The sequence below is a fragment of the Haliotis cracherodii genome, unplaced genomic scaffold (assembly GCF_022045235.1).
Source record: "Haliotis cracherodii isolate W230 unplaced genomic scaffold, xgHalCrac1.p SCAF_11, whole genome shotgun sequence".
Lineage (NCBI taxonomy): Eukaryota > Metazoa > Mollusca > Gastropoda > Lepetellida > Haliotidae > Haliotis > Haliotis cracherodii.
In genome coordinates this window covers 11,599,994-11,621,627 of record NW_027266266.1, presented here as the reverse complement: position 1 = coordinate 11,621,627, position 21,634 = coordinate 11,599,994, and the positions used below count along the sequence as shown (strand labels likewise).

General features: G+C 42.7%; 2 protein-coding genes across 2 annotated transcripts; one reads left to right on the top strand and one right to left on the bottom strand.

The window, feature by feature from the left end:
- The first annotated feature begins 551 nt into the window (after positions 1 to 551).
- On the top strand, positions 552 to 5,614 carry LOC139454836 (putative per-hexamer repeat protein 5). Its single transcript, XM_071236457.1, has 2 exons — positions 552 to 675; positions 4,572 to 5,614. Exons 1-2 carry the CDS (start codon positions 552 to 554, stop codon positions 5,612 to 5,614), a joined length of 1,167 nt encoding a protein of 388 aa, XP_071092558.1.
- LOC139455386 (uncharacterized) lies at positions 4,442 to 21,381 on the bottom strand. Its single transcript, XM_071236946.1, has 13 exons — positions 20,694 to 21,381; positions 20,218 to 20,380; positions 18,685 to 18,781; positions 16,876 to 16,971; positions 16,220 to 16,388; positions 15,017 to 15,179; positions 13,700 to 13,796; positions 11,903 to 11,998; positions 11,250 to 11,418; positions 10,015 to 10,177; positions 9,302 to 9,398; positions 6,859 to 6,954; positions 4,442 to 6,006 (listed from the first exon to the last, which is right to left on the bottom strand). The coding sequence occupies exons 1-13, from the start codon at positions 21,322 to 21,324 to the stop codon at positions 5,866 to 5,868; spliced, it is 2,178 nt and encodes a 725-aa protein (XP_071093047.1). The 5' UTR covers positions 21,325 to 21,381; the 3' UTR covers positions 4,442 to 5,865.
- Between the last annotated feature and the right edge of the window lie 253 nt (positions 21,382 to 21,634).

Genomic DNA, 21,634 nt, shown 5'->3' with positions numbered 1-21,634 from the left:
TATGTCGCTTTTATTTGCTGAAGGATATATACAATCACGGTTATATCTTTAACACACATAAAGATATAGACATTAGGTGATTTTCATTTCCATAAGGGCGGCACGGGTGGCCCAGTCGCCTAAGGCACAGCGATTCGCTGTGTAGAATCAGAAACCTATGACTGTGGGTTCGAACCCCGGTTCGCCCCGATTATGTTTCAAGGTTTGTCAGCACCATACCCGTGCTCGTGGGTTCCACCGAAGTGGTAAACGTCTGAGACCTGCATCACTTTCCTCCCACATTAAGCTGACACACCGTGATATAACTGGAATACTGTTATAAGCGGTGTTCAGCCCAACTCACACACTCATGTCCATTATTATGTTTCCTTTTTTTCGATAGATATTCCTTAACTGTTGATTGGGTTTGTTTTGTTTGTGTTTAATGCCGCACTCAACAAAATTCCAGCTATATGGCGGCGGTAAGTGTTCATTGAGATAGGTAATGTATCAAAAATTTCATAATATAAACATGTACGATTGAAATATTTGTTTTGATTGTTTCAGACAATATGGTTTCCAACATAGCCATTGCTATTCTCCTCCATATTGCTGGGCTGATGGTCGAGAGCGGTCAAGGTCAATTGTATGATAACCAGTGGGGTCAACCTCGATCTCAACAGTCACTTTATGCAGGTTAGAGATGTACGGAAGCGTCGTAGGGCCACGGTGAATCTTTTTTGTCTAAGTATCTCCTATGTAGGACTTCCTATCTCCTACGTAGGAGATACTAAGGCCTACGCAGGAGATAGTTATTCTAGTCCACACTAAGTCCTACGTAGGAGATACCAAGTCCTACGCAGGAGATAGTTATTCTAGTCCACACTAAGTCCACCGTAGGAGATACTAAGTCCTACGTAGGAGATAGTGAGTCCTACGTAGGAGATGCTAAGTCCTACGTAGAAGATACAAAGTCCAACGTAGGAGATAATAAGACCTACGTAGGAGATACTTAGACAAAAAAATAATTAACCGTGGCCCTACTACGCTTCCGTAGAGATGGGAACCCCTTGGTTCGTTAACTTATATTGAATACCTTCTCGACATTGTGGGTTTTTTCACCATGACGCACTTCTGTTGGATCAAGAATGAACATGTTAAAATGCTTAGTTACTGTATATTTACAATGACCAACACTGACAGAATTCCTAACTGATAACAGATATTATTGACAGGACGCGATAGTCCTGGATTGAAATCCCAGATATGCTCCAAATAAGATCATTGTTCACACAGAGTGCGTGAGTGTTATCGCTTTTGGAACTATTCCAGCAAAATAACGGAAGGCGACACCAGACATGGGCTTCACATATTGTACCCATGTGGGAATCGAACCCGGACCTTCGATTTCGCGAACGCTGTAACCACTAGGCTACCCCACCGCCACTGCTCTTTGAGAACCATACCTGTGGTTGTTGGTTTGACCAAAACGCAAGTGTCTACGTCCTGCATCTTCAGGCCTTCATCATACATCTGACTCTTCATCTTGTGATAAAGTTCTCGTCCGTGTTGACGCGACTCATTTGTTATTGCCCAAATTATCAGAACTAGTTACTACAAACACAAGACATCATTAAGATTTATACCGTTAGCTTTGACGACCATCGGTACCGATTCAACCGCTTTCGGGAATTTAGATTTTTGTTTATTTGTTTGTTGTGTAACGCCGCACTCAGCAATATTCCAGCTTTATGTTGACGGTCTGTAAATAACCGAGTCTGGGCCAGACATTCCAGCGATTGACATCCTGACCATCGATCCGCGCAATTGGGATGCGATGACATGCATCAACCATCAGCGAGCCTGGCCACCCGATCTCGTTATTCGCCTCTTTCGACAAGCATAGTCGCCTTTTACTTGTGGTAAGAGGCGACTAACGGGATCGGCTGGTCAGACTAGCTGACTTGGTTGATGTATGTCACCAGAAACATTATTATTAAAATTGGCGATTTTATGAAAAGGATAGTTTATGTCGAAAACCGTGCTGACATTTATACCATCTCGTTAGTGAGATAAGAAGATAAGTTTCCAGGATATTTATTTATGCTAATTGGATCACTTGGAAGAAGGATTGCATTGGTAATGGTCCACCACTGTGTTGTGACAGAGATACAAACACATATATACTACTCGATATAAGTAAAGAAACACCTGATTTTTTATATGATTTTTGTGGCCATGGAAAGGGTCTTGTCTCTTTTTGAACTTCTTTTTTCGTAGTATATTAATGTCTTTTAGGATTTGAAATTTCGTATCAGGTGGTGGTGTCATGTTCACAGTTAAATTATATGAATTAAATATATGTATATTGATTTATTATTACCAGCTATGAAATGAAGTTAGCCGATTTTTTTGCCACCGTCTTGTAAAACCCATAAGTGTCATCATAGTGACGTCACAATAAACCCTTTTTGGAGAGTTACCATCATAGATTGTAAGTTAACATAAATATTTCACCGAACGTTACTTGTGAACCGGGGGCACGGGTGGTAGTCGTCTAAGGCGCCGCGATTCGCTGTGCAGAGTTGCGTCCCCTGGACACGCCAGAAACCTATGATTTTGGGTTCGAATCCCACGTCGCCCCGATTATGTTTCTAGGTTTGTCAGCAGCATATCCGTGCTCTTGGGTTTCACCGAAGTGGTAAACGTCTGAGACCTACATCACTTCGGGCTTTCCCCCTACATTAAGCTGACACGCCGCGATATAACTGGAATACTGTTAAAAGCGGCGTTAAACCCAACTCACTCACTCACTTGTGAACCCTTTTCATTCAGTCCCAGATCGCTGGGATTCCGTGGCTAACTGGGTTCCAGTTGCAGGCAGCATATGCTTGATGTAAGAGCGAATACAATGTTGATCCAGTACTCCATCTGTGATTCGATTATTCGTAACCCGACAAAGTGGATCGCTGCTGATGTTTTCCGCCAATGGTTAACTTTGTTTGGACTCTTATCATTTACTTGCCGCCGTGAAATAGCTGCAGTGGTGACACTGTCATTAAAGGGGAAGTGTACACGCAAAAATCACTTTCTTTCTTTTTCTAAACAAAACGCAATTTTAGAATTAGTTAGTATCTGTGTTTGAAAATATACACTCATTTTTTTTCACAGTGAAAGTAGTAAGCTCACAATAGTGTGAAAGTGATATGCCGTTATGAGGCCTTCGTTTTACGAGCGAAATAGGCCTGAGTTATCCCCCTTAGATTATGACGTAATTGGTGCCAATTCAACTGGGTCCCTGTCTATTCTCAACACAAAAGATATCAAGGACCAGTTTGCGGTAAAACAATATTGTCTACGACACACTCCGGCGCAGTGGTGACTCAGCATAACACAATTCTGGCTGGCATCTGAGATGCTAGAATCACAAAACTGTACCTACACCACGTGAAGCGGCTCTAACAAAGCATGATGACGTCATAATGTTTATCAATTGGCACCAATGACGTCATATTGCAAGGGACATAAGCCATGGTGTTTTTGTTATGGAAATAGAACACTTGGTAAATGTGAAAAATATAAATCGTTTTAGTGCAAAAATATGTTAATTAAATATGATGTTTTTATATTTTTGTCTATGACACTTCTATGTTAACACTTTTAATGTGGAAAAAGTACAAGAAAAAAAGGTTCATTTCCGTGTGAACTTGCCCTTTAAACAACATCAACTCACTAAACATATAAACTCATGAAATGTATAATTCACATCGTTAAAAATAAAGACCGTTGTGTCGAAGTTGAAGGGACCTACGTAAATACTTCGAGTTACCCGAGGTTCGACACAACCGAAGATGATGAATAAAGAACGAATACGCAGGGACCAAGCTTTTACTTCGAGACAAATGTTAGATAGACACATCAAAGTTGGACACAGCGGTGTTTGACCGCAAAATTACATGTGTAATTATTTCAGAATGTATTGATAATATATCGCAAATTGTGGCATATTTCTTTAGGCTGATTATCCTTAATAAGACGTAAATCTTTTGCATTTAAATAACATTATCTTCCAATCTTCCCAATATTAGGTGATACTAAGATACTAAGAAAATATTTCCTTCTGTGGGCGGTCGGGTAGCCTAGTTGTTAAACCCTTCGCTCGTCACGCCGAAGACCCGGGTTCGATTCCCGACATGGGTACAATGTGTGAAGCTCATTTCTGGTGTCCCCCGTCGTGATATTGCTGGAATATTGCTAAAAGCGGCGTAAAACCATACTCACTCACTCACTCACTATTTCCTTCTGTCGTGTATTTATTTGCTAACAACTCAATGCAAGTAAGTGAGTGAGTATGGTTTTACCCCACTTTTAGTAATATCCCAGCAATATCACGGCTGGGGACACCAGAAATGGGCTTCACACATTGTACCCATGCTGGGAATCGAACCCGGGTCTTCGGCGTGACGATTGAACGCTTTAACCACTAGGATACCCCACCGCCCAAATGCAAGTAAGACATCATTAACAAATCATCTATCCTTACCTATAAATGTGGTTTAGCGTATTCAGAGCAGCATTCTCTATTTTTGTAGGTGCTTCCAGCCCCATGCTACGGCTTCCAGGATTGAACGTAGGAGTTCCCGGTCTAAGATCTGCTAATATCGGAATGGGAACAGCTGGACACCATGGAACTGGTCTCGGTGTGGGCAGTGCTGGCGATGGACGTACTGGAGTTGGCGTTGGACTCGCTGGTCGAGAGGGCAGAGGAATCGGAATAGGCCAAGCTGGCGTAGGAGGAACCGGCATAGGTCTGGGACGCTCTACTGGGAGAAGAGGCGAAACAGGAACGGCACAAGGAAGTCTTGGTTATAACACACTGGATATAAGACGACTCAATAGAGGTGCAGTAGACCCTGGATATAATCGCGGTACACTGAATTTTGGCCTGAGATCAGCTGGAGGAGGAGATGCTAGAATTGGTGTAGCGAAGGTTGGTGATAGAGGAACTGCCATGGGTATTGGCAACGCAGGAAGCGATAGTTCGTCTGTTGGTTTTGGCACAGCTGGAACACGGGGTACAGCTTATGGAATAGGTACTGCTGGTCTTCGTGGCAGTACGGTGGGTACTGGAGTTTCTGGTGACTTTGGTACGGCGTATGGGATTGGCACTGCCGGTCAGGACGGCAATGGGATAGGCGTTGGGCAGTCTGGTAGAAGAGGAAAATCAGTGGCAATCGGAAGTGCAAGATATGGAGGAACTGGCGTTGGTTCTGCCAGGGCTGGGGAGGCAGGGACCGCAATTGGAATAGGGCGTGGTGGTAACGGTGTGGGTGTCGCACAGGCTGGTGTTGGCGGGACGGCAATTGCGATTGGTCAGGGCAATACAGGTTATGCAATTCCGGAAATTAATACAGTTGGAGATGCTTTAAATTATGCCCAAACCGCCCAGTCTCAGAGAGGATTCGGACTCCCACAATATATTCCTGGTAATCAACTGGCATTTGGACAAGATCCGGGACGCTCAGCACTAGATCTAGCGCAAAACATTGGTAATTCCCTGGGATATGGACATTCCATCGGAGCCGCTCTTGAAATTGCACAATCGGTTGCCCGAACAACAGGCTTCAGATTTTGAACATTGAAAAAGAATGTATCACAATTCACAGGTCGATTAAACAATATATAATTTATGATTTAATTTATTTATCATAGGTCACTCTCATTTTGGCTCTGTTTATTTGACGGTATAACCGTGTCATTTACAAGTGGAGACAAGTGGCAACCACTGGTTCAACACGTACTCGAATATAGTACGGAATCTACTCACATACCCCTGGTGATACATGAATCAAGGACAGAATACATCATTATCGAAACAAAAAATTGCTATTTATTCATTTGGCATTTAGTGAAATCTGTGACGGCATCTGACAGTCGGTAGAGGGAGACATTGTCGAAGTATGCTGCTCCAACCGAGGCCGAGTTCCGGTACAAAAGATAACATCTAGCCATGACAACAGCATCCGTCTAAAAATAATACGATTGTGATGTAATAAAAGACAAAGTGATGAGCTGAAGGGAATGGGTGATTACTTACAAGAGAATGCAGAAGAGATAATGGTTTATTGTTTAACGCCGCACTCAGCAATAGTCCAGCTATATGACGGCGGTCAGTAAATGATCGAGTCTGGACCACACAATCCAGTGATTAATATCATGAGCATCGATCCAGGCAATTGGGATTGATGACATGCATCAACCAAGTCAGCGAGCCTGACCACCCGATCCGATTAGTCTCCTCTTACGACAAGCATAGTCGCCTTTTACGGCAACCATGGGTTGCTGAAGACCTATTCTACCCCGGATCTTCACGGGTCACAAGAGACAATGAGACATTCTGTTTCAAAAATATGTTTAAAATTTAATCGCACCATTTCATTTTGAAAAGACATATGAAACGTTGCTTAAAAAAATCGCCGAAGACAACCTAGACTTGAAATTAATTACAACAACTTGAAGTTAGGTTAGTCCATTGGTTATAGTGCTAGCCGAAGACCCGGGCTCTGTTGCTTCCATTAGGCGAACCCCATTCTTGGTGTCCCTGTGCCGACATGGCTGGGATATATCTCGGCATGACGTAACTAATACTCCCCCACATATGTCATGAATATGTTATGACGTCATGTATTACAACGACCTGTAATACCAAGCGTTTTGTTTTCATTTAAGGGAATTAAACATCCGAGATTTAAGTGATGTGTGATGCCTGGCGATATGCATGTCTACATTAGGGAGAAGGCGGTAAGAAGTGCTGCAATAGTGCCCAATCCCTTTGTCTTTTTTGTCAATAAAATATTTTAATAATAATAATATACATACCTTGGACAGACTGACATTCACCTGTACCCTGTGCCAGGTGCTCCTGCCAGGTGTGAACGTAGCAATGTGCCCCCACAAAAAGGAACCAGATGGTTTCTGGGAACCAATAGAACACTCGTGTCACGTTTGTGTCGAAGAGAAACCTATTGTAGATCGTCTGGCAAGAAGGACCCTGTCATGGGCATAGCGGAGCGGATTCTTACAAAAGTTTGCACATCGGTTTTTCGATTCATACCTCAATGAACCGAAACAAATACACAGTTAATGCTTAAAATTAAATTCGACAACGAAAACATGCTTTCTCTACAATAGTTTAACCAAAAACAGTTGTATATATCAAAGCAGACAAAAATGACGAGATCGATAAGATAAACATTTTGGGTGTAGGAATACATACTGTGGCGTGACATGGATCAGGTGATTGTTTAATTTATGCACATGACTTGACATGCCTACACAGTTAGTAGCCAATCAACGGAGAGTATGATAAAAACAAAGCCAATAGCACCTGTCAATCAAGGCAAGAGGGGAGAAGAACTGCAACAGTCAGACTGTAACGAAACGGAACAAATATGTCCTGGAGAAGGCGGCTGTTTCAAATGACATGGTCAGTTAGCGCCAGATTCAAACATTAGTTCCCTGAGAACGGGAGGACACGGTTGGAAAAGAATGCTAGTTAAACCCGAAGACATGAGAGTTGTGGAACCGAGGCGAGCGGGAAAAAACAGGCGAGCGAGCCTGCACATCTGCTGTTCCATTCCTTCTCGGCTTTCGGTCTCAAATCACGGCCCGAACGTCACTCTAGTCACGTTTGTGTTAAAGAATACCTATTTTAAGGGCCTGGTCATGACATTTGAAAAGAACAACTGGAAAACATTAGGGGCTAGAACAGGAAGACAGCTCGATGACACTGGCTGTAACTGGTTTTTAAGACTTGTGCTCAACTGTTACTGTTACCCCGTTATAAAAGCATTATTTCCGACCTTTTCACGACAACAGCTTGGTGGATCAACCTGACACTTGTTTGATAGAGAATTCATATGTTTTTTTCAGAATTTATTTCACTGAGCAATGCGCAGTGGCAGTAGCCATGAATGGGTTTCGAGTTTGTTCATGGAATCACGATTTATGTTCAACTTCGACCGTATTAAATACCGTTACAACAGAATTATTTTAGATTTTTTCACGAGAAACAGTTTGGTTGATTAAGCTGAAATTTGTTTGTCAGAGAAATCATATGTCTTTTGTCACCGATTCAATTTTATTAACTAAAAGGATGCGTCAAACAGCACCACAATATATTCAGAGTTTCTGGCATTTCAAGGGAACAATATATTGTTGCCAAACCAAAATAAATTTATGGAATTTTCTGGAACAAATTTTCTAATGATAAAGAGAGTGGGACACCCAAATAGGTATAAATAAATAATACGAAATTAATCTAAATATCGGTTACACCTACATGTGTACTTTGATTGTCAGTCCATATTTGAAGAGGTCATTATGCGACGATGTCGTATTGGCCATTAGAGATATATACATGCTTATTTGTGAGGATCCTCCATTCTGCTTCCTTGTGATGAAAGAATCAGTCAAGCATGTCCTGCTTGACTATTTTGATTTTTCCTTTTTATATAAGTTCTCATTTAGTTGATGGTTTTTTAAAAGAAATTGAATTGTTCCATAAATTTTGATTTATATGTTGTTTATTAAATACAGGAATTTTTAAGATTGGCAGAATAAATGTGATAACTGAGATTGTTAGTGGCTTTATCCTCGAAGGGGGTTGAAGTAGTGTAAAATGATTGTCCCTTAGATAGGGTATGTTACACAACGTCATTCAAAGTGGATATATTCTTACCACGTCTTAATCTTAGAATATGTGTTGTTTTAATGTTAGGCTAAATGTGTCAATAATCGCCATCATCCGGAGGGATGATGTAAATCCTGCTGGAGTCCGTGCAGGAAGCTAAAGTACCGTAAGTCCCCATGGTTCCTACTATGGGTATGTTATCATGTATTTTATTATGTAAAGTGTTATCCATTTTATGATTCCATACTAGTTTTAAGTCTTGTTCTGTGATAAGTCTAGTTATTTTACTGTCCTTCGTTAACAGGTTTTCGATGTATTTATTATGTATAACCCTTGATAATCACAATATGTCTGAAATATTGCCGATGTGATTTAAAATTTTAACTCAATCACTCATTCTGGAACAAATTATATTTCAGAATTTTTCTTAAACAAAAGATTGTTTTTTTCCGCATACATCAATGTAATACAATGCATTGGCCCAGGCCCTACATCCGCTGTGCGTAGTTGTCTACCCTTGGCCTGCCGGAATCCATTGATCGTGTTTTTGAATCCAAGATTCGCACTGATTGTTGGTTTGTGCGAACCATATTTACTCACTCACACCACCATCCATGACCTAAGCGTTACCTTGAGATCACAGTAGAGGCTGTAGTCCGAGGGGGTGGTGATGGAGCTCCGACCACCCACGTTCTTACTGTAACCGGAGATGATGAACTTTCTCACCCTGGAACCAACCAATCATTGATGAGAACCCTTAGTTGGAGACAATGAATAGTGCAGTTTATTAACATAAATATCCAAAACATAAATGCAAACGACACAATGATGCACGGATGTCATTCTAGATTTGTCTGTGTGTGTTTCCTTACTCATGGGGACCAGTTCTACCCTGGAATGTACTCACGGGGACCCGTTCTACCCTGGGATGTACTCATGGGGACCAGTTCTACCCTGGGGTGTACTCATGGGGACCAGTTCTACCCTGGAATGTACTCACGGGGACCAGTTCTACCCTGGGGTGTACTCATGGGGACCAGTTCTACCCTTGGATGTACTCACGGGGACCAGTTTTACCCTGTGATGTACTCACGGGGACCAGTTCTACACTGGAATATACTCATGGGGACCAGTTCTATCATGGGATGTACTCACGAGAACTCATTCTTCACTGGGATGTACTCATGGGGGGCAGTTCTACCCTGGGATGTACCCACGGAGACCAGTTCTACCCTGAGATGTACTCACGGGGAACAGTGCTACCCTGGGACGTACTCACGGGGACGTGTTCTACCCCTGGGATGTACTCACGGGGACGTGTTCTACCCCTGTGATGTACTCACGGGGAAGGGAAGACGAACTCCTGGTAAGCCCCGCCACTAGTCACTTTGACAGATCGGCCGCCATCTTGAGCCTGAGTATCGTCTGGTGTCCAGCCTACACCATAGTTTAACCAGTTTCCTGTGGTCTCGAAGGAAAAGTTAGGAACTGCCATTTTCGTACATTCTGCAAAATAAATAAAACCTACTAGATAACACCGTCTGTAAAGGTATGGGTGCAGTTCTAGGTTAAACGGATCGCTGTGTTACACCCTAAGTAATAAGAAGACTTACAGAGTAAGTATGGTAGCTGTGTAGGATAACAGTCCACAACAGGGTTTTTTGCGATGAAAATGAGGTTTGTGTGTGTGAGTGTGTGTGGGGGTTGGGGGTTGGGGGGGGTTGGGGGCATGAATGGCCCAGTCATCTAAGGCACCCATTGGCACGCCACAAACCTATGATGTATAGGTTAGACCACAAGAACCCAGAGACTAGTCGCCGTGGCAGAAGACTACATTCGTTAGCCTTCAGTGCCGACTTCGCGGGTTCGAATCCCGCTGGCGACAAACGTTTTTCATGAAATTGTTATGTGAAAGGCAAAACATAAAAAACATAAACTGTGGAGCAAGAACAACAAATCAAACATAGATCTTTAAATGGCATTGTGTTTCTTGTATTCCATTTAGTATTACCTACAATAGTGATACTGTTCGTTTTCAGGGTACAAATATGACGACAACAGGGTGTTATAAAGCGACTTGACCTATACAACCCTGATAACGAACTGGTAGCATCCTTCTTAATTTACGTTTGTTAGTAAGTACATGCACTTATTGATGAATGTTTATGGAAACGTTTAGCGTGTGTTAACCAATTAGTTAAATCATTAAACTGAATCTAATGTTGACATCTTCTAAGATATTTTGAGAAGGAAAAGCACAGAAATCACTGTATCGTTGCATTAATGCTATAACACAAGAACAATAGATAAAAGGCAGTTTTTTAAATAGCACATGGTTTCTTGCATTCCATTTCGTTTTTGAGATGCTTTTTGTCAGAGTAGAAATATGACGATTAGAGAGGTGTTATTTATTGACTTGACCTTTACACCTCCGATCATGAACAGATAGGGTCCTTCAAGGTCTACGTTCGTGAATACGTACTGTAAACGTTGTCGATGAAAGTTTTATGGAACCGTTCAGCAAGTGCTAAGAAATTTCGATTCGTTAAATTATTTCAAAGAAATAAAGTTGACACACCACTACTGGACGGCTGTGGAGACACTTTCAACGTATCTATTTGGCATTGGGTGAAATCTGTGACGTCATCTGACAGTCGGTAGAGGGAGACATTGTCGAAGTATGCTGCTCCAACCGAGGCCGAGTTCCGGTACAGAAGATGACATCTAGCCATGACAACAGCATCCACCTGAAAACACGAGGCGGTTGTGTTGTAATATAAGACCAGCTACTGAGCTAGAAGTAATTGATGATTACTTTCCAAGACAATGGAGAACATTTTTATTGAGGAATTGCCCCATTCATTCACGAAAAACAGAAAATGACAGATTCTGTTTTTGAAAAAAAAATCTGGAAAACACATATGAAACGTTGCTCGAAAAATGAATCCACTGAAGACAACCTTGACTTGAAATTATCAATAGTCAAAACAACAAATGGACGTGTGGCTAGTCCACTGGTTATAGCGTTTGTTCGTCTCGTCGAACACCCCGTCAGCAGAAGGGCTTGGATATCTCTAAGAATGACCTGAATAAGTACACCCTCTCAAAGGTCATGCATAATTTATGACGTCATGTATTACAACGAGCTGTAATTCTAAGCGTTTTGTTTTCATTTAAGGAAATTAAACATCCGAGATTTAAGTGTTGTGTGATGTCTGGCGATATACATACCTTGGACAGATTGACATTCACCTGTACCCTGTGCCAGATGCTCCTGCCAGGTGTGAACGTAGCAATGTGCCCCCACAAAAAGGAACCAGATGGTTTCTGGGAACCAATAGAACACTCGTGTCACGTTTGTGTCGAAGAGAAACCTATTGTAGATCGTCTGGCAAGAAGGACCCTGTCATGGGCATAGCGGAGCGGATTCTTACAAAAGTTTGCACATCGGTTTTTCGATTCATACCTCAATGAACCGAAAAAAATACAAAGTCGATGCTTAAAATTAAATTCGACTACGAAAACATGTTTTTTCTACAATAGTTTAACCAAACACAGGTGTATATATCAAAGCAGACAAAAATGACGAGATCGATAAACATTTCGGGTGTAGGAATACATACTGTGGCGTGACATGAATCAGGTGATTGTTTAATTTATGCACATGACTTGACATGCCTACAAAGTTAGTAGCCAATAAACGGGGAGTATGATAAAAACAAAGCCAATAGGTCCTGTCAATCAAGGCAAGAGGGGAGAAGAACTGCAACAGTCAGACTGTAACGAAACGGAACAAATATGTTCGGGAGAAGGCGGCTGTTTCAAATGACATGGTCAGTTACCGCCAGATTCAAACATTAGTTCCCTGAGAACGGGAGGACACGGTTGGAAAAGAATGCTAGTTAAACCCGAAGACATGAGAGTTGTGGAATCGAGGCGAGCGGGAAAAAACAGATGAGCGAGCCTGCACGTTTGCTGTTTCATTCCTTCTAGGCTTTCGGTCTCAAAAAGTTGCTTGGACAATGAATATGCATGAATTTCGGTTAATTTCCTGTGCATGACGATACACGTGAGCAGAAAGGGACTTCCCTCGACTGTAGTATTGGAATTCCTCGACATTCCGCAGTAATAAAAATAGTCCGCCTCGGTGGGCGTGGCTTAATTTGTTACATTCATTGTGAAATGAATGCAACAACACGTGACAAGTTCAGCTAATCAGAATGCTGGAATTTCAATGAACACAACGAAAATTTAATTATAAGGGGCTAGAATGTGAAGACAGCGCGCTGACAGTGGCCATAACTAGTTGTCGAGTTTGTTCATGGAATCACGATTTGTGCTTAACTTTGACCGTGTTAAATACCGTTACAAAAGAATTATTTTCGATTTTTTCACGAGAAACAATTTAGTGGATTAAGCCAAAATTGTTTGTCTGAGAAATCATATGTCTTTCGTCACCGATTCAAGACAGCCGTATTTTTACTAAAAGGGGGCGTCAAACAACAACAAAATGTATTCAGGATATCTAGCATGTCACGTGAATTTTGTTGTAAAACCAAATAAATGTTATGGCATTGTCTGGAACAAATTATATTTCAGCATTTTTCTTGAACATATGATTGTTTTCGTCGCATAAATCAATGTTATACAATGCATTGGCCAAGTCGTCCTAGCTCCCAACATTAGCTGTACAGTAGACTAACATTTAGTCTCTGAAATCTTATATTACACAATATCCTTCTCGACTTTAAAAATAAAAACAATTCCTTATGCTGATTTGAGAGAGCTAGCTTGAGCTGCCTAGACTTGCTTTTGTATGCATTTCTAGATTATTTTTTTTTCATAAAATAAATACATTATATATTCCACGGTCATGGTGCAGGACTAGCTGTACAGCATTGCTCTCACTTGGATTGACAGAAACCATGTATCCATGATTCACCCTGATTTGAAGCTTGTGAGTTACCATATTCACCCACTCACACCAGCATCCATGAACTAAGAAGAAAATGGGAAGAAATGCGCCACCTTCAGATCACAGTAGAGGCTGTAGTCCGAGGGTGTGGTGATGGAGTTCCGACCACCCACGTTCTTACTGTAGCCGGAGATGATGAACTTTCTCACCCTGGAAACCAACCAATCATTGATGAGAACCCTTAGTTGGAGACAATGATTAGTACAGTTTATTAACATAATTATCCAAAACATTAATGCAAACAACACAATGATGCAAGGATGTCATTCGGCGATGACTTAAGCGGCATAGGACCAGTTGTACCCTGGAATGTACTCCGTGAAAACGTCTACCCTGGAATTTAATGAGGACCGGTTATACCATGGAATATACTCACGTGAACAGGTTCTACCCAGGGATGTACTCACGAGAAGAAGTTCTACACTAGGATATACCCACGGGGACAAGTTCTACCCTGAGATGTACTCACGAGGACCGGTTCTACCCTGGGATGTACTCACGAGAAGAAGTTCTACACTGGGATATACCCACGGGGACACGTTCTACCCTGGGATGTACACAAGTGGCCCAGTACTACCCTGGGATGTACTCACGAGAACAAGTTCTTCCCCGGGATGTACTCACGGGGACCAGTTCTAAACTGGCATGTACTCACGGGGACCAGTTCTACCCTGGGATGTACGAATGGGAACCAGTTCTACCCTGGGATACACACGGGGGGACCAGTTCAAAACTGGGATGTACTCACGAGTACCAGTTCTACCCTGGGATGTACTCACGGGGACCAGTTTTACCCTGTGATGTACTCACGAGAACAAATTCTACCCTGAGATGTACTCACGGGGACCAGTTCTTCCCCGGGATGTACTCACGGGGACCAGTTCTAAACTGGCATGTACTCACGGGGACCAGTTCTACCCTGGGATGTACGAATGGGAACCAGTTCTACCCTGGGATACACACGGGGGGACCAGTTCAAAACTGGGATGTACTCACGAGTACCAGTTCTACCCTGGGGTGTACTCATGGGGACCAGTTCTACCCTGGGATGTACTCACGGGGACCCGTTCTACCCTGGCATGTACTCACGTGAACCAGTTCTACCCTTGGATGTACTCACGGGGACCAGTTTTACCCTGTGATGTACTCACGGGGATCAGTTCTACACTGGAATATACTCATGGGGACCAGTTCTATCATGGGATGTACTCACGAGAACTCATTCTTCACTGGGATGTACTCACGGAGACCAGTTCTACCCTGAGATGTACTCACGGGGAACAGTGCTACCCTGGGACGTACTCACGGGGACGTGTTCTACCCCTGGGATGTACTCACGGGGACGTGTTCTACCCCTGGGATGTACTCACGGGGAAGGGAAGACGAACTCCTGGTAAGCCCCGCCACTAGTCACTTTGGCAGATCGGCCGCCATCTTGAGCCTGAGTATCGTCTGGTGTCCAGCCTTCACCATAATTTAACCAGTTTCCTGTGGTCTCGAAGGAAAAGTTAGGAACTGCCATTTTCGTACATTCTGCAAAATGAATAAAACCTGCTAGATAACACCGTCTATAAAGGTAAGGGTGCAGTTCATGGTTAAACGGATCGCTGTGTTACATCCTAAGTAATAAGAAGACTTACAGATGAAGTATGGTAGCTGTGTAGGATAACAGTCCACAACAGGGACTTTCGATGAAAATGAGGTTTGTGTGTGTGAGTGTGTGTAGGGGTTGGGGGGTGGGGGGGTTGGGGGCATGAATGGCCCAGTCATCTAAGGCACCCATTGGCACGCCACAAACCTATGATGTATAGGTTAGACCACGAGAAACCAGAGACTACATTCGTTAGCCTTCAGTGCCGACTTCGCGGGTTCGAATCCCGCTGGCGACAAACGTGTTTCATGAAATTGTTATGTGAAAGGCAAAGCATATAAATCATAGACCCTTTGCATAAATGCTATATCAGAAACTGTGGAGCAAGAACAATAAATCAAATATAGATCTTTAAATGGCATTGTGTTTCTTGTATTCCATCTAGTATTACCTACAATAGTGATACTGTTCGTTTTCAGGGTACAAATATGACGACAACGGGGTGTTCTAAAGCGACCCTTCTTAATTTACGTTTGTTAGTAAGTACATTCACTTATTGATGAATGTTTATGGAAACGTTTAGTGTGTGTTAACCAATTAGTTAAATCATTAAACTGAATCTAATGTTGACATCTTCTAAGATATTTTGAGAAGGAAAAGCACAGAAATCATTGTATCGTTGCATTAATGCTATAACACAAGACCAATAGATAAAAGGCAGTTTTTTAAATAGCACATGGTTTCTTGCATTCCATTTCATTTTTTAGATGTTTTTTGTCAGAGTAGAAATATGACGATTAGAGAGGTGTTATTTATTGACTTGACCTTTACACCTCCGATCATGAACAGATAGGGTCCTTCAAGATCTACGTTCGTTAATACGCACTGTAAACGTTGTCGATGAAAGTTTTATGGAACCGTTCAGCAAGTGCTAAGAAATTTCGATTCGCTAAATTATTTCAGAGAAATAAAGTTGACACACCACCACTGGAAGGCTGTGGAGACACTTTCAACGTATCTATTTGGCATTGGGTGAAATCTGTGACGTCATCTGACAGTCGGTAGAGGGAGACATTGTCGAAGTATGCTGCTCCAACCGAGGCCGAGTTCCGGTACAGAAGATGACATCTAGCCATGACAACAGCATCCACCTGAAAACACGAGGCGGTTGTGTCGAAATATAAGACCAGCTACTGAGCTAGAAGTAATTGATAATTACTTTCCAGGACAATGGAGAACATTTTTATTGAGGAATTGCCCCATTCATTCACGAACAACAGAAAATGAAAGATTCTGTTTTTTTTAAAAAAACATTCTGGAAAACACATATGAAACGTTGCTCGAAAAATGAATTCACTGAAGACAACCTTGACTTGAAATTATCAATACTCATAACAATAAATGGACGTGTGGCTAGTCCACTGGTTATAGCGTTTGTTCGTCTCGTCGAACACCCCGTCAGCAGAAGGGCTTGGATATCTCTAAGAATGACGTGAATTAGTACACCCTCTCAAAGGTCATGCATAATTTATGACGTCATGTATTACAACGAGCTGTAATTCTAAGCGTTTTGTTTTCATTTAAGGAAATTAAACATCCGAGATTTAAGTGCTGTGTGATGTCTGGCGATACACATACCTTGGACAGACTGACATTCACCTGTACCCTGTGCCAGATGCTCCTGCCAGGTGTGAACGTAGAAATGTGTCCCCACAAAAAGGAACCAGATGGTTTCTGGGAACCAATAGAATGCTCGTGTCACGTTTGTGTCGAAGAGAAACCTATTGTAGATAATCTGGCAAGAAGGACCCTGTGGTGGGCATAGCGGAGCGGATTCTTACAAAAGTTTGCACATCGGTTTTTCGATTCATACTTCAATGAACCGAAAAAAATACACAGTCGATGCTTAAAATTAAATTCGACAACGAAAACATGTTTTTTTTCTACAATAGTTTAACCAAACACAGGTGTATATATCAAAGCAGACAAAAATGACGAGATCGATAAACATTTTGGGTGTAGGAATACATACTGTGGCGTGACATGAATCAGGTGATTGTTTAATTTATGCACATGACTTGGCATGCCTACAAAGTTAGTAGCCAATCAACGGAGAGTATGATAGAAACAAAGCCAATAGGTCCTGTCAATCAAGGCAAGAGGGGAGAAGAACTTCAACAGTCAGACTATAACGAACCGGAACAAGTATGTTCGGGAGAAGGCGGCTGTTTCAAATGACATGTTCAGTTAGCGCCAGATTCAAACATTAGTTCCCTTAGAACGGGAGGACACGGTTGGAAAAGAATGCTAGTTAAACCCGAAGACATGAGAGTTGTGGAATCGAGGCGAGCGGGAAAAAACAGCCGAGCGAGCCTGCACGTTTGCTGTTTCATTCCTTCTCGGCTTTCGGTCTCAAAAAGTTGCTTGGACAATGAATATGCATGAATTTCGGTTAATTTCCTGTGCATGACAATACACGTGAGCAGAAAGGGACTTCCCTCGACTGTAGTATTGGGATTCCCCGACATTCCGCAGTAATAAAAGTAGTCCGCCTCGGTAGGCGTGGCTTAATTTGTTACATTCATTGTGAAATGAATGCAACAACACGTGACAAGTTCAGCTAATCAGAATGCTGGAATTTCAATGAACACAACGAAAATTTAATTATAAGGGCTAGAATGTGAAGACAGCGCGCTGACAGTGGCCATAACTAGTTGTCGAGTTTGTTCATGGAATCACGATTTGTACTTAACTTTGACCGTGTTAAATACCGTTACAAAAGAATTATTTTCGATTTTTTCACGAGAAACAATTTGGTGGATTAAGCCAAAATTGTTTGTCAGAGAAATCATATGTCTTTCGTCACCGATTCAAGACAGTCGTATTTTTACTAAAAGGGGGCGTCAAACAACAACAAAATGTATTCAGGATATCTAGCATGTCACGTGAACTATATTTTGTTGTAAAACCAAATAAATGTTATGGCATTGTCTGGAACAAATTATATTTCAGCATTTTTCTTGAACATATGATTGTTTTCGTCGCATAAATCAATGTTATACAATGCATTGGCCAAGTCGTCCTAGCTCCCAACATTAGCTGTACAGTAGAAGTAGACTACCATTTAGTCTCTGAAATCTTATATTACACAATATCCTGCTTGACTCTAAAAATAAAAACAATTCCTTATGCTGATTTCAGAGAGCTAGCTTGAGCTGGCTAGACTTGCTTTTGTATGCATTTTTAGATTATTATTTTTTCATAAAATAAATACATTATATATTCCACGGTCATGGTGCAGGACTAGCCGTACAGCATTGCTCTCACTTGGATTGACAGAAACCATGTATCCATGATTCACCCTGATTTGAAGCTTGTGAGTTACCATATTCACCCACTCACACCACCATCCATGAACTAAGAAGAAAATGGGAAGAAATGCGCCACCTTCAGATCACAGTAGAGGCTGTAGTCCGAGGGTGTGGTGATGGAGTTCCGACCACCCACGTTCTTACTGTAGCCGGAGATGATGAACTTTCTCACCCTGGAAACCAACCAATCATTGATGAGAACCCTTAGTTGGAGACAATGATTAGTACAGTTTATAAACATAATTATCCAAAACATTAATGCAAACAACACAATGATGCAAGGATGTCATTCGGCGATGACTTAAGCGGCATAGGACCAGTTGTACCCTGGAATGTACTCCGTGAAAACGTCTACCCTGGAATTTAATGAGGACCGGTTATACCATGGAATATACTCACGTGAACAGGTTCTACCCAGGGATGTACTCACGAGAAGAAGTTCTACACTAGGATATACCCACGGGGACAAGTTCTACCCTGAGATGTACTCACGAGGACCGGTTCTACCCTGGGATGTACTCACGAGAAGAAGTTCTACACTGGGATATACCCACGGGGACACGTTCTACCCTGGGATGTACACAAGTGGCCCAGTACTACCCTGGGATGTACTCACGAGAACAAGTTCTTCCCCGGGATGTACTCACGGGGACCAGTTCTAAACTGGCATGTACTCACGGGGACCAGTTCTACCCTGGGATGTACGAATGGGAACCAGTTCTACCCTGGGATACACACGGGGGGACCAGTTCAAAACTGGGATGTACTCACGAGTACCAGTTCTACCCTGGGATGTACTCACGGGGACCAGTTTTACCCTGTGATGTACTCACGAGAACAAATTCTACCCTGAGATGTACTCACGGGGACCAGTTCTTCCCCGGGATGTACTCACGGGGACCAGTTCTAAACTGGCATGTACTCACGGGGACCAGTTCTACCCTGGGATGTACGAATGGGAACCAGTTCTACCCTGGGATACACACGGGGGGACCAGTTCAAAACTGGGATGTACTCACGAGTACCAGTTCTACCCTGGGATGTACTCACGAGTACCAGTCCTACTCTGGGATACACACACGAGTACCAGTTCTACCCTGGGGAGTACGAATGGGAACCAGTTCTACCCTGGGATGTACTCACGAGTACCAGTTCTACCTTGGGATGTGCTCACAAGAACCAGTTCTACTCTGGATTGTACTCACGTGGACCAGTTCTACCCCGGGATGTACTCTCAGGGTCAAGTATACCCTGGGATGTACTCACGAGAACCAGTTCTACCCTGGAATACACACATGGGGACCAGTTCTACACTGGATTGTGTTCACGGGGACCAGTTTTACCCTGGGATGTAGAGAGGGGGGACAGTTCTAGCCAGGTATATACCCACGGGGACAAGTTCTGCCCTGGGATGTACGAAGGGGGACAAGTTCAACCCTTGGATGTACTCACGAGAACAAGTTCCACCCAGGGATGTACTCACGAGTACCAGTTCTACCCTGGGATGTACTCACGAGTACCAGTTCTATCCCTGAGAAGTACTCACGGGGAACAGTGCTACCCTGGGACGTACTCACGGGGACGTGTCCTACCCCTGGGATATACTCACGGGGAAGGGAAGACGAACTCCTGGTAAGCCCCGCCACTGGTCACTTTGGCAGATCGGCCGCCATCTTGAGCCTGAGTATCGTCTGTAGTCCAGCCAACACCATAATTTAACCAGTTTCCTGTGGTCTCGAAGGAAAAGTTAGGAACTTCCATTTTCGTACATTCTGCGAAATAAATAAATGAATGGCAAAGGCGCCCATTGGCACGCCACAAACCTATGATGTATAGATTAGACCACGAGAACCCAGTGTCTAGTCAACAGTGACAATGTCCGTTTTCAGGGTACAAATATGACGATTGCGGTGTTATTAAGCGACCTGACCTGTACAACCCCGATTACGAACTGCATGGTAGCATCCTTCTAAATTTACGTTTGTTAGTAAGTAAGACTTATTGATGAATGTTTATGAAAACGTTAAGTGCGTGTTAACGAAATTCGATTCGTTAAATCATTACAAAGAAAACAAGTTGACATACCATTACGGGAAGGCTGTTGAGTTGACATAAGCTGTGGCATGGATGTTGATGCGTCTGCATTGTTAACGGTACAGTTAAGTGATTCACGAGCTGCTTTGATTTGCGCTAATTCCTGTGTTAGGTTCTTGCTTTCTGCCTTCATATGCTTAATATCTACATTCTTCTGCTTCAGTTCCATTTCGAGTCTAGCCATGTCTTTACAAGAGGAGGAACTGGGGTTACCTCCCTTTAAAATGGCCTCTTTGAACACACTGGTCTCGTCCCGGAAGTCCTGGAATGATTTCGTGACCTGGATAAGCTGCCTCTTCATCTGATGGTAGTTATGTTTCATCTGCCTCGTCTGCCTCATCTGCAGCTGACCACTCATCATGTCTTTCAGGGATCCGTCTTGAAACATCTCCGACATAGCCGCTCTGACCTGTTTCCGTATCTGTTGTCTCAGTTCTCTTCCCTGAGAGATCTTGTCCGTCAAAATATTCTCTTCTATACGATTAATGTCCATCTTCATGACCAGCATATCATCCTCCATGTCGTCTATTCTGTCTCCATCCGACACAACGTCACTGCAGCTGACAGGGCACGTTCTTGAGAGCAATATCAGCATAACGGAAACGTATCCTACAGTCTCCATTATGGTCAGATAATATGCGTGTTGACGATCTAGTGATGGTGAAGGGGGTGTTGATGAATGATCACACACAGCATGTGTATATCAGCAACTGATTGCGTATGTTATCACTGCTGTTCAAAGATCATACTGTCTCAGCATAGTGCACATAATGACTAAGTAACATGCCCATATGACGACCGTATCAGCACTCTTGAAATGTGTGTGTGTATGTGTGTGTGTGTGTGTGTGAGAGAGAGAGAGAGAGAGAGAGAGAGAGAGAGAGAGAGAGAGAGAGAGGTGGGTGGTGAGGGTCCCGGTCGTCTGAGACGCC

Bases quoted from the DNA above. Each gene is read 5' to 3' on its own strand.
- LOC139455386 (XM_071236946.1), bottom strand. From the start codon at position 21,324: ATGGAGACTGTAGGATACGTTTCCGTTATGCTGATATTGCTCTCAAGA. The intron at 18,782-20,217 runs GTGAGTATATCC...GTTGGTTTCCAG, and splicing joins GAGTTCGTCTTCCCTTCCCC to GGTGAGAAAGTTCATCATCT. The intron at 16,389-16,875 runs GTATGTGTATCG...TCGTGTTTTCAG, and splicing joins TGAATGTCAGTCTGTCCAAG to GTGGATGCTGTTGTCATGGC.
- LOC139454836 (XM_071236457.1), top strand. From the start codon at position 552: ATGGTTTCCAACATAGCCATTGCTATTCTCCTCCATATTGCTGGGCTG. The intron at 676-4,571 runs GTTAGAGATGTA...CTATTTTTGTAG, and splicing joins TCAACAGTCACTTTATGCAG to GTGCTTCCAGCCCCATGCTA.